This window comes from Centrocercus urophasianus, unplaced genomic scaffold, assembly GCF_019232065.1.
Source record: "Centrocercus urophasianus isolate 14NV4802_14NV808 unplaced genomic scaffold, USGS_Curo_1.0 seq_15, whole genome shotgun sequence".
Classification (NCBI taxonomy): Eukaryota; Metazoa; Chordata; class Aves; order Galliformes; family Phasianidae; genus Centrocercus; species Centrocercus urophasianus.
Window position 1 is genome coordinate 46,785,066 of NW_024884697.1, and position 13,100 is coordinate 46,798,165.

The following is a 13,100-nucleotide window of genomic DNA, read 5'->3' on the forward strand; positions in this document are numbered from 1 at the left end:
TCAATTAGCAAGCATACCTCATGTATTCACCTTGGAGGGCTGTGGTATAAAGAGCCACCCACAGCAGTGGTGCCAGTACAGGCAAGTGACATAAGCCTCGTCACTCTGGTAGCTAAGTGGTTGTTGATACAAATAAAGCCTTCAACACTGTCAAACACTGAGTTACACTCTTCCTTGCTGTAAGCAGGACAGAAAAGGCCTTCAGAAGGAAGGCTGAGCTGTGTGCAGCTACTGTGGACAACAAACGTGTGCAAAAGCAGAGTGACAGTGTTTAGAGACTCATTATCTTAGGAGAAGTAATGATGGTGCTAGAAAAAGCTTACCTAAAAGCTGGCTGCCACGCTGTCTGAATGGAACAGGGTTACAGTCTGAGAGATGCTATTTCCTAGTTCCACCATAAAAGACTTGTGTAACCACTCCAAAGAAAGAACATCTGACTGCATGTCAGTTAGGATTCCATCACTTTCCAGGTAAGATAAAGATGCAGGAATGGAGTTGTGAGATCAAGCTTTTAACACACATCTTAACCCGCTGCCACACCTATCTGTTTTAAAGCTGTTCAAGGTTCACTTAAAAGCCCAAACCTCAAACCCTACTTCTTCAGTCTCTTCCTTGACGCAAACCCTCAAGCTCATTTCCACAGACTCTAAGACCTCTGTTCAGTATAATTTCTGCTTATCTACCTCTCTATAGTCATTGGTGGAGCTCATAGCCCTGCAATAAAAATGGCTGAGGCTGGGAAACAGCAGTAGTAAGCATCTGGTCTGGAGAAAGCAAAGGCCTTGAGCAGAGTAACTGGTGAGCACCTTCACTTCCGTGAAGCTTCACTTAACACCTGTAGCCAAGAGGAAGGGGATGTGGAACAGCACTCCTTCCCCTAAACCTAAGCATAGACTGAGACATCAGATAAAGACTTTGCAGACGCTGTTTCACACTCAGTCCATTTTTAAAGGAATGGGCATATACTTAAGTCTGCTTAAAAGGACAGTCAGGAAGACTTGCAGATCAACTATGGATGCAGAAGGGGACCAGGAAGTGGGTTGTTGCTCCTAGAACATTTCTTGCTATCTAATTAAGCTTAGCACAGATTGGACCATCTACGTAGTATGACAAAACTTAAGCTTAAACACTTAAGGATGAGTACACAAAGCCTTAGAGAAAAATCTAAGGAGTAACATTCTCATGTAATGGTGCGATTCCCCCACATCCATATGTAGTTTATAGAAATTAAGTAGTGCAAAGCTGTAACTTCTTATGCAAAATAATCTAAACAGCATATAACCAAATTTCTCACGTACTTCTTTCTCTTTCCTGCCTGGGTTAAACGCTGTGCACTCAGTACTCTAGGCCTCCTGTCTTGAACTAAAGCTACACATCACATTTCTTCTGTTCTTCTGGAAAAGAGAATCCTAGAAGGGTAAATTAAGAACTTCTTTACAGTGAGGGTGACAGAGCACTGGAACAGGCTGCCCAGGGAGGTTGTGGAGTCTCCTTCTCTGGAGATGTTCAAGACCTGCCTGGATGCCTACCTGTGCGACCTGCTGTAGGGAACCTGCTTTGGCAGGGGGGTTGGTCTCGATGATCTCTGGAGGTCCCTTCCAACCCCTACGATTCTGTGATTTTGTGATTCTTCTTTCCCTCAGAAAGAATTTTCTTAATTGACAAACACTGTTTAACTGGGTTTCCTTCATAGTGTAAAAGTCTTGTTCAGAGGCCATCTAATGGATGTCCCTCCATTAGAGGAACCTACTAGAGAGTCATAATAACATATGGTCAGAGAACTATCCACAAAATCTTAACTGATCTTAAAATGTCTTACTACTGATTACATTAATATCTCGTTCAAAAGTCATCCCAGACATTTGCTCTTCAGAAAAGCCTACTGTGCTGACTCGGGAATTTTTCTTTTACCGTGACACTAAGATCATAGAGGGAAAAAAAAAAATTAAAAAAAAATAAAAAATAAAAAATAAATAAAAATCAAGCTTGTTCAGCAAGCCATGTGTCACATGCTTCGTATACTTGTATCTCCAGCTATATCCCATCAATTCTGTCTTCCTCCTTAGTAAGGGAAAGAACTTCTCTTCTGAATTTTTTTTTTTTTTAAAAAGCTATTCTGGATTCATTGAATTTGTAACAAGCACAAAAAAACAACTGTTTTCACAAATCTACACTGCGGGAGAGATTCAATCCCTCATTTTCTCTCCACAGGGATCCTTCTAGACACACATCTGTCTGTCTATTGGTATATCAGCATTTTTTACTTTGTCCAAGAGAGACCAAACTTCCCACACTGTAAAGTTTCAGCACCTGTTTCTCCAGTAGATTTTTGACAGTGTTTGCTGAAAAACCTCCTTACAGAAGCCCTGCAGTCTTTGTCTCTCCCTGTCTGATCATTGTCTCATCTGTTCATCAGTCACCTACCTGTATGCCGAGGAAATAACTATTCTTTCTGCTGCCTCTTTTGTAATTATTTACAACATAGTGCTTACACATTTCATTATACATATGCTATTCTGTGATTATGTTATTTAACCAGTAATAGAGATGCAGTACTCATTGATCTCAGTGACGTGTCAAGAGAGCCTGCAGGAGGAGAAGGCGCAGAGCCATAACTTGATACTGTGGTGATGATGCTTTACTTCATACTGCTACTAATCAAAAAAACAGCACACTACCACAAAAATGTACGGTTAGTTTCAATTGAAAGGATATAAGGGAAAGGATAGAAAGTGAATAAAAAAAAAAAACCTCACTAGCACAGAAATCCACTGGAAGAGTCATAAGTTGAGAAGCTTCCTGAGGTACTTACGGGGCTGTGAGATAGCCTTCCAAAAATCCAGCTGCATACATGATATCTTCATTGCTTAAGGTCTGATGGCCATAGCCTGCTTTGATCTCCAGAACTCCCCAACCTGTTGTCTGTACAGTGTTGTTGTAGAAGCCATATGCATCTCCACTCCTGTCCAGTATATTCTTGACCTGAAGTATTTTTTGAGCTTTATTCCAGTACAAAGTTGCATAGCGCATTTCTGTGGCCAAGAAGAAAGAAGGCAATGAAAACAAAAACAAAAACACAAGGGAAATTAGTGATGCAACACATCTGAGAAGTAACAAGCATTATAGGAACATCATTTTACTTCAACAGTGCTGACTCCTAAAGAAGTCTAGGAGGGTCAGAGAACTAGATACAACACACATAAACCCAAGTCTCCAGAGTCCCAAGCAGCTGTCGTTAAACAATAGAGTGGAATGGGTTGGTCTGCCACCTTATCAGTTTCTCACAGTATTTGTAGACTGAGAACTAATGAAGTAGCTGCTGCAAAGTAAGACTAAGAAAATAAAACAAAGTAAAACAGAGAAAGCACGTGTAGGCATTTCCTATCCAACTGTGGATTGCTGAGGCAATTTTAAAGTTTCTTTGGTAGCTTTCCAACAGGTTTGATTCCATTATGGAGACCAACACTAAGGTTAACATACTGAGGAGCAGTATGAGGACCAACTAGAGTTTTACAAGGACAGCAGTTTACAGATAAATATTTTCATGTTACTTCCTTGGAAATTATCAACAGCTTTTTTGGTATACAGCTCCAACCAGCTGAGTCTTGACAAAAATAAATCATAAAAATATTTCCTTATCTGGCCCAGCAGAAAAACTATACAAATCTTATCAAAAGCATCTTTTAAAAATGTCATGCTTTATCCACTGCAAATGATTATAGCTACTGCTAACCTTATTTTCTATCTGAAGATTCAAACAGCTGTAAAAGTTGGTTTTGCCTTTTTTTTTTTTTTTTTTTTTTCCTCCCCTCTCTCCAAACTTTCTGGGCAGCTAACCTTGGAGACTCTATTAGCCAACCTGCAGAGCTCAATGGATCACAGGCTGAAAGATCAAAGCACCACACATATGCAACCCATTTTAAGGCACAAAACACCTCCCACACAACCAGAATAGAATGGACCCCAAGCATTAAAAGAACAAGGTGGATAAGGAGGGCATCAGGTTGCTCCAGAGTTCTGCCAGGAATTTTGTTTGGGGAACATTATTAATTTGAGTTTTAATCCTGTTACACTGAAGAACAAAGAGCAAGGTAATGAACTTTCAGAAAAACCTCTAATTGTTCAGCCTTCCCTAAAATCAGACCTGGTTACATCAGAGCAATGCAAGTGAAGAGAGTTGAGGGGCAGAGGGACAGAGTGGGAAAATCAGAGTTTCTATTTTAAGGGATAAGTTCATAAAAACAATGAGGAAATCGGCGATGTTTTTATTCTTCTGACCACTGCTGACAGCTGATAACAACAAATTGCAATTTGGTTACTATGCCTCATGACAATTCATTTTGTGCATCACAACCACAATATCTGCAAGCAGAGAGCTAGACGTAAATGTGGATAATTTTACACAAAATATTGTACTGGAATCACTAAAAAATGAAAAAAAAGCAAGTGTCAGCACAATACCCAGTGCTCTTCAAAGAGCTTTAAGTAAAATGTCTGTGATCAAGTAGCTCATCTGACTTCAAACTAAGTTCACCCACTTCATTCAGTACTCCTCATTAGGAAGCTGTTTTTATGAAGAGTCGTGAAGTGACTGAACAAAACAGGCTTCCAAGAACTAAATTCTTCCTCCAACCAATCACTTCTGGACATAGCAGTTAATCAGCTTCTTTAAGACATTTTTTATCTATTTTACTAGATTGCTGAATAGTCAGTCTCATATCTAGTATTCCAGCAAGAAGAGTAAAAAGTGTTCCTTAATAAGAAAGCTTGGAAGGGGACCTCTGGAAATCATCTGGCCCAGTGCACTTGCTTAAGCAAGGTCATTAGAGCTAGATATCCAGGCGGGTTACTTCTGAATGTCCCCAAGGAGGAGACACCTTGGGGTCCAGACACTTTGCTTGGAGCCCCCTGTACAAGATGCAGAATTTTTGGAACAAGTCCAGAGGAGGACCACTGAGACAATCACAGGGCTGGAGCACCTCTCCTATGAAGAAAGGTTGAGGAAACTGGGATTGTTTAGCTTGGAAAAGAAAAGGCTCCAAGGGGACCTCACTGTGGCTTTCCAATACCTGAAGGGAGCATATGAACAGGAGGGGGAACGGCTGTTTATGAGGGTGGATTGTGATAGGACAAGGGGGAATGGTTTCAAACTGAGACAGGAAAGGTTTAGGTTAGATATGAGGAGGAAGTTTTTCACTCAGAGGTGGTGATGCACTGGAACAGGTTGCCCAAGGAGGCTGTGGATGCCCCATCCCTGGAGGCATTCAAGGCCAGGCTGGATGTGGCTCTGGGCAGCCTGGTCTGCTGGTTGGAGACTCTGCACGTAGCAGGGGGTTGAAACCTGATGATCTTTGTGGTCCTTTTCAACCCAGGCCATTCTATGATTCACCACCTCTCTGGGAAACCTGTGCCAAAACTTCAGCACCTGTAAAGAAGAGAAGTTCTTCCTGGTGTTCAGAAGGAACCCCCAGTGTTCCAGTTTGTGTTCACTGCCTCTTGTCCTGGCCCTGGGCACCACTGAAAATAGCTTGATTTGTCCTTTTTGCACCCTCAATTCAGATATCTATAGACATTAATGAGATCCTCTTTTGGCCTTCTCTAGGCTGAACAGTCCCAGCTGGCATGGCCTCTCCTCACAGGAGAGGAGCTCCAGTCCTTTCATTACAACCCCTCACCAGACTCTCTGCAGTACATCATCCAGGTCTCCCTTGGACTGGGAGGCCCAGAACTGGACACAGTACTTAAGTACTTAAGCACTCTCTAGGTGCTAAGAAGGGAACAATCACATTCCTCAACCTGATAGCAATACTTACCAGATGTCCAGGATACTATTAGCCTTCTTTGCAGGACTTTGCACTTCCTTTTGTTGAAGCTCATGAGGTTCTTGTCACATCATTTCTGCATCTTGCTAAGGTCCCTAAGGATGAAGAAAATCCCTCTGATCTATCAATCACCCCTCCTGGTTTTGTATCATCTGGAAACTTGCTGAGGGTAGTGCGTCCCATCATCCAGAGCATTAATGAAGACACTGAACAGTACTAACCTCGTACCTAGAACATAGTACTGAAACTGCAGTACACAGCCTCCAGCTACAGATCTGTACCACCAAGTACTTTGTCAGTCTTCATAATGTACCAGACATATGCAAATGGGGGAGTGTAAACCAAAACAGCATTTTAGTACTGAAGAAAATCTTCCCCTCCCCCCATTCTATGAATAGGAGATTTTATGTGAACTAATTTAGAGATTAAGTCACTTCAGGGACTGGGCACACAATGTTTAAAAACATGCTTTTCATCTGCCAGGTAATGATGCTATTTAAAGGACTGAGACATCACAGACCTTGGATACCTTTTCAAGCTGCCACCATCAGTTTTCTGTTTTCACCTTACCTCATGTATTACTAAAAGATAGTTAACTGCTGCTTTTGTTTAAGGGTAAACACAGGAATCTCTCAGACTGAAAAATCTATGAAAAGCAGTGCAGGCTAATGAGGCTGGTCAGTACAGACTGCCAAAGACCATTCATACAACTAAAGGTCACAAAAGCAAAGGGAATGGAGAAAGCTGGGTCCTGAACAGGCTGAACAGAGACAGACACGTGCCTTGAACATGCATACTCTACTGTGGCAGACCGTGTTTCTTTGTTTTACTCCCTGTCAGAGCATGAAGATTCAGAATTGTTTTCAAAAGTCAGAATGAACTTTCAAATTATCCTTGAGTTTGCCCTGCCCTTAAACTTCTCCATATGAAAGTTTAACTGGAGAAAGCCAGGACTGGAAGAGAAGTGAAAGTGTTGCATCGTGTAGCTTCATGAAGCTGCAGAGGCCTTTGGGGGAACAGCACTGAGCCATGTGCCATAGATGTGGTTTAACAACAGTGCTGGAAGGCACCATTTCCCATTACTGATTTTTGGGGTTTTCTGGCAGCTCATATACCTGATGTCAGCTCATTCATTTTTATACCAGTTTCTGCAACTCTGATAGGCCTGGTCTAGTGTGTCAAAATACCCTGAGACTAAATTGTTATGCCTCCTTCAAGGAACAGATATTTATGTATAATCATACAGTAACTGTTATAATTTACAAGATAAGGCTTTATGTTGCCGAAGATGGATCTAAAAATCACATCTTTGAACTCTGTGTGCACCTAAGCTTGCACTTTTATGTAATTGAAGCATTTCCTATCACTCTGTCACAACTGTAACTTATCATCTGAACAAGCAGTTCTACCTTTAGCAAGAAAACCATCCAAAATCTATCAACAGAACACAGATATCTAAGAACAGACTGCAGAATTCCAAACAGTCCTCTAACACCATGAACCTCTCCCTCATATAATGCCAGCATTTTTATTTTGGGAGGGTGATGCAGAGACCTTAATATATCTTATCCCAGCAGTTGTGTTGGTAATGCCTTACGTATGAATCAAGTGCAATGTCTCCATGAATCTAGAAATCATAGAACTTACTGTGTAGCAGAGAACACTGACAAATGTCAACTTACTGCCTTCTCTCAGAGCTCTGAAGAGCAGAAGTGACTGTGATAACTTACAGCAATTCCATATCAATACTGCTTAGTAGGGTTAACCCAAGAAAAAAACAGAAGCAGACACTATTTACTGCAACAAGTGACTCAATGTCACTGGAAGGGCAGGTCAACCGAGCCAGAACTGCCTGTGTAACATCAGCAACACACAGTCCCACCACAGCTTCCAGTGCACTGCAAGATGGGGGACAGAAGTGCAGAAGAGCAGTGACAGAACAAGTATGTAAATAAGTAGAAGTTCCTTCTCCTGTCTGCAAGAAGCAGAGACTGGGAAGAACCTTTCCTGAAGGGGCCTGTTCTTATAGACATATTGATGCTTTTGCCAAATAAAGATCCAGAAACAGGATTACAGTTGGCAGAGAACTGGAATTTCTTCACCACATGAGAAGTATCTGCCTTTTGCCAAGATCATATCGTGGAAAATGGAAAAGATGGAAGAAAAATGGAATATATTTCAGCTGTGGCTAGGAAACGATGAAACCTAGCAGTAATGTGTAAGAACTGGATGGACAGACAAAAAAAGAACAATACAGCAAGATGGCCCAAGACCATCTAATGCGCACTATTTAATAACTATCTCTTTTATTTATTAAATAAATTAGCACTACAGAAATAGCACCTGACATACCTTAAGAGCAGCAATAGAGTTTTTTAAGAAATAAATATTGAATAGATGTTTTTTCTTATGCTCTTGTTCTTAAAACATAGATAGATCTGGACAGCCTACTAGACTTCCAATCAGAGAAATTAACAGAACTCCCCCTTTCCTGCAAGCAGAACAGCTACAAGGTTTGGAGGTCAGAATTAACATTCACGTTTGTCCTTAGTTTAAGCAACAAGCCCACTCATAAGCAACAGAGGGAGCACTGGGAAGATTTTCAACCATTTCATGCATTTCAGGTTACATCTAACTAAACAAGTCAGAGTAGGAAAAGCAGTGGGTTCCTCAGCTACTAATTTTTATCTCTATTTTACATGCTTTTTTAAATTTCCTGCTTTTGAAAGGTGAGGAATTTTTTTTTCGGTAGAAGTATTAAGATGTACTTACTAGATTCCGCCCATTCACTTTCCTTTTCCTGTTTCACTGAAAACAATTTTTGCTCAACCTGGACCCATTAAAATAAAGCAGAGTTTCACATCTCCCCTTTATTAATACAGCCTGTTCTACAACTAATGTTCAGTAAGTTGTTCATTCTGTGTATCAGGTCAACCATAATAAGAAGCATCTGATATTTCAGTTCAACTTTGTCATTTGATAGAACTTGCCCTATTTTCCCAAAGAAATTTTAGAACCAGCCTCCTAACTGTTTAGAAAGGTTGTACACCTCTGAAGTACAAGTGAGATTTCACACTACAGTTACGACCAGAATTCATTACAAAATGAACATTAAGTACTTCAGGATTTCTTTAGAGATTAGCTTAAACCACACAGGCACTTAACATGAAAGCCAGTAATTTTCAATTGAAGAACTAAATGCATTCTTGTTCCTCTTGAACAGAAGTTATTTGTGTTTTCTATTCTACCAGACTTAATTAATCCTATTTCCTTATACATTTTAAGTAATTTTTCAATTTGCCTCCAACAAACCTATCATTATTTGGAGCCTAATCCCCTGAATTCTGCTTACTGGAGAGAAAGAGGCAATACTGAAGTGTGTGAATCGTGACTTAGCAGTTTCAATTTTACATGGTTTTCAAGTTCACAAGGATGCTTGTGAATGTGATACTTGCCAAAACTGTAGGTCACCAGCATCCATCATCCACAGAGGAAACAAAAGCAGCTGCTTCACAAGTAGCTTACAATCTTAGTCCCTAATTTTCACTGATTTTTACCAGAGAACATTCTCCAGAAACATTTTCCAAATTGCACAATAAGAATCCTCAAGGAGTTCAAAATACTAATGAACAACGAACAAATGTAGGGAAAACAAAGCAAACAAACAAAAATAAAACAACAGAAAGTCCACAATGTTGAAAGCTAAATTTGCTCTATTAAGTAGCCCAAAGGCAATTCCAAATGCTGCTTAATAGTCTTCTATTTGTCTACTTCAACTATGATGTGAGGAATCAGTAAGGTATTAGCTTAAACTACTTTATACCCTAAACTTCCTTTCACTTCTTTCCGCATGCTCCGTGGTTGATTCTTCCTTAAGTCCTGCTAATACAGTAATGAAAGTTTTTGCAATTTCACAGAATCATAAAATAGTTTAGGCCAGAAGGAAGCACAAAGCCCACACAGTCCCAGCCAATGCCATAGGCAGGGCTTCCACTCCCCAGCTAAGGCTGCCCAAAGCCCCATCCAACCTGGCCTTGAATCTCCAGGCAGTCAGCTTTTCTGGTCAGCCTGTGCCGGCACTTCACCACTCTCTGAGTAAAGAATTTCCTCCTCTCCCCTCCTATGGCTTAAAACTGTCCCCCCCCATGTCCTATCACTATCTGCCCATGTAAAAAGCGAGTCCTACCATTAATAAGCTCCCTTCAAGTACTGGAAAGCCACAATGAAGTCTCCCTGCAGCCTTCTCTTCTCCATACTGAACAAGCCCATCTCCCTCAGCCTGTCTTCATAGCAAACTTGCTCCAGCCCTCTGAGCATCTTCGTGACCTCCCCAGGACCCACTCCAACAGCCCCACATCTTTCTTGTGCAGTACTCCAGATTGGGCCTTACAAAGACAGAGCAGACAGGGACAATCCCCTCTCTCTCCCTGCTGGTGACCCCCTCTTTTGATGCAGCCCAAGGCACTGTAGGCCTTCCAGGCCACAAGCACGCACTGCTGGCTCATGTACAGCTTTTTACCCATCAGGACCCCCAATTCCTTCTCTGCACCGCTACCCCATGAGTTCTCTCCCGTCTGCATACGTATCAGGGATTACTCCAACCCAAGTGCAACACATTGCACTTGGCCCAGTTGATCATTAGGTTCAACATTAAGGTTTGAAAAGGATTGAAAAACAGGTCTGCAAGATGAGATAGGGCTGCCCACGAAATGAGACGCTTGTAACAACACAGATATGTTAAAACAACTGTCACCTGAATTTTCCCTTGTTCTGTAAGCAATTAATAAGTGAACCAGGAACCTCGTAGAAGACTTCACAGCATCACAGAATGGCTTAGATCAGAAACGACCTCAAAGCCCACCCAGTCCTCCCCCGTGCCGTGGGCAGCGCTGCCACCCAGCAGCTCAGGCTGCCCAGGGCCCCATCCAACCTGGCCTCGAAAATCCAGGGATGGGGCACCCACGGCTCTCTGGACAGCTGTGCCATCGCTTCACCGCCTTCTGAGCAAAGCATTTACCCCCTCAGTCGCCCCCCGGGCTTCACGGCCGTCCCTCACCCCGGCACGAGGCGCGGCGGCTGCTCGGTAGCCGGGACGGGACAGCGCCCCCGGCCGCCAGGCAGCCCCGCAGTACCCCGCCCACCCCGACGCGAAGGCTCCGGGGCGAGACCCCTCCACCGGCCCCTAAGAGCCGCCCGCCTCACCTGCTCGACCTCCCGCCACCGCCCATACGAGGACGAGCCCCCAGCAGCAGCACAGCGGGCCGCCGCCGAGCCGGGCCATGCTGCTCGCTCCCACGCGTCTCCTCTGGGCACCAGGAGGCGGCGAAACTTTAAGAAGTTCCCTCGCTCAGGGCAGGTCTCGCCGCTGCCCCCGCCTCCTCCGGCGCCCGCCCCGGCGCCCCCGTGCTGGGGGTGGCCCGAGCCGGGGCTGGCCCCGCCGGGGCAATGGTAACCCCCGCAGCTCGCCGTCCCCTCTCTCCCAGGAAGCGATGGTTGCTCGTCGCCCTGCTCTGCCCCCTCCCAAGTCGACTCGTGGTGGCCCCGGGGCTCGCGGGGGCTGCAGGGGCTCCCCCTGTCCAGCTGCCTCGAAGGCTTGGCCCCTACGCTGCCCTCCAGGCCCGGCTGTCCTGCTGGAGGGGACCGGTGGAAGGTGTCGGGCTGAGACCTAGATGTGTTTCGGGGCGCAGAATTTGTTTTCAGAAACCCCAAAGCCAAGCCGGAAGCTGGGGTTCACTGCAGGGCAAGTTCAGGCCTCCTCTCCACACTGACCAGCCTCGAGTGGCACAACGCCGTGGTGGGGCAGCCCCTGGCCAGACCCTGGCAGGCCCCCGGGCTGACCGAGGCTGACACACCTCCAGGGTTTGCCAGGGAAAGCTCCAGTAAAGTTACACCGTGTCTTGTCAAACCACATCTTCTACAAAGAAGAAGGGCATCTTTTAGCCCTGTTAATGCAAACCACTGTGCATTTCCCTGCAGAAAAAGAACAAGAGAGAATACTTTCCTTAGGGTTTACAACTATGGCCATTCCCTGCGGGTGCCCATCCCTGACGGTTGGATGAAGACCGGGTTGGATGGGGCCCTGGGCAACCTGAGCCGTGCCCACAGCACGGGTTGGGACTGCCTGGACTTTGAGGTCACCTCCAACCCAACCATTCTGTGGTTCAGTGACAGATTTCTGATGGCAGAGGGCTCTTTAATCCAACGTTTAATAACAAAATGCAATGATAAGATATCGATTCTAAGACAGATTCAAACTAGAAAGTAGGTGAAAATTTCCTAAAAGAGTAGTTGTGATGTATGGGTGACAGAAAGACACAAGAACCACATAGAAAACAAACATGCCAAAAGAAGTCAATCAGTTATTTATCTGCAAAGAATTACATGGGATTTATGATCTGAAGAGTGCAGGAAAGAGCTACTGAAAACTAGACAGATTCTAAATGAACTATCCCAGTGTCTGCAGATATTTGCTGAATAATTCATATCTCAGGAGCATCATGGATGGAACCCATGTAGCTCCTCTTTAAAAACAGACTTACAAAGAGCAGAACAACTCCGCTTAAGAAAGCAGGAGTAGACTTCATGCTGGGGGAGTCCGACACTTGCCGCTGCAGTATAGCTGTGTTTGCTGAGTGTATCAGATATAGCAGCCAAAATAGACTTGTGGTGCCAAGTATCACCTACCAAGGAATGTAGACATAGAGACGAAGCTTCTTGATTGGCATCTTGGGCCAGGAAATAGCAGGCATGCTGGTTTCATGTTTTTCTACTGTATTGATATTCTTTTCAGTGCATACCAGTTTTAGAATGCCATTCATTTTTTTCTGTCCTCATCCCCATGAGCTGTTCCATTAGGACACAAATGGGAAAAGTAGTGGTATGTTCCCAGTGCCAGCCCAAGTTAAAGACTGCTAATACAGAATCAGAAACTGGTAGCTGTTGGTTACAGGCTGTCTGCTATTTCTGCCTATAATGTGTACCTGTCTATAGAAATTTACATTCATCAAGCAATATTAGAAGCCCTATAGCACAACCTGATTTAATTTTATAGCTTGTATATTTACACTTTGGTTGTTCTGTTGAGTTTTATGTTTGGCATGGGGCTTTTTGTGAGTTTGAAACAAGCAAACTGAGGTTGACAAAGGCAAAAGACAAGTGACTGGCTTGCTCTTTCTAACATTGTTTCCTTGGACAAAATTTCCATTCAAAACCATAAAGGAATGGTTTGGGGGGAAATTATATACTGAGGTGTACAGTTTGAATACTGACCAGTATTTG

At 43.6% G+C, this 13,100-nt stretch overlaps 1 protein-coding gene across 2 annotated transcripts in view; it reads right to left on the minus strand.

Moving 5' to 3' along the window:
- Positions 1–11,133, minus strand: part of PLBD1 (phospholipase B domain containing 1) — a 36,217-nt gene extending 25,084 nt beyond the window's left edge. Inside the window, exons 1-3 of one of the 2 annotated variants that reach the window (XM_042815633.1) lie at positions 11,025–11,095; positions 5,814–5,917; positions 2,813–3,032 (exon numbers count right to left, since the gene is read on the minus strand). In XM_042815633.1, coding sequence (XP_042671567.1) covers positions 2,813–3,032; positions 5,814–5,877 — 284 coding nt within the window. In that variant the 5' untranslated portion in view covers positions 5,878–5,917; positions 11,025–11,095. Of the gene's footprint in view, positions 1–2,812; positions 3,033–5,813; positions 5,918–11,024 lie in introns of both variants that reach the window. The other variant, XM_042815632.1, reaches the window with a different exon arrangement.
- Positions 11,134–13,100: the final 1,967 nt, after the last annotated feature.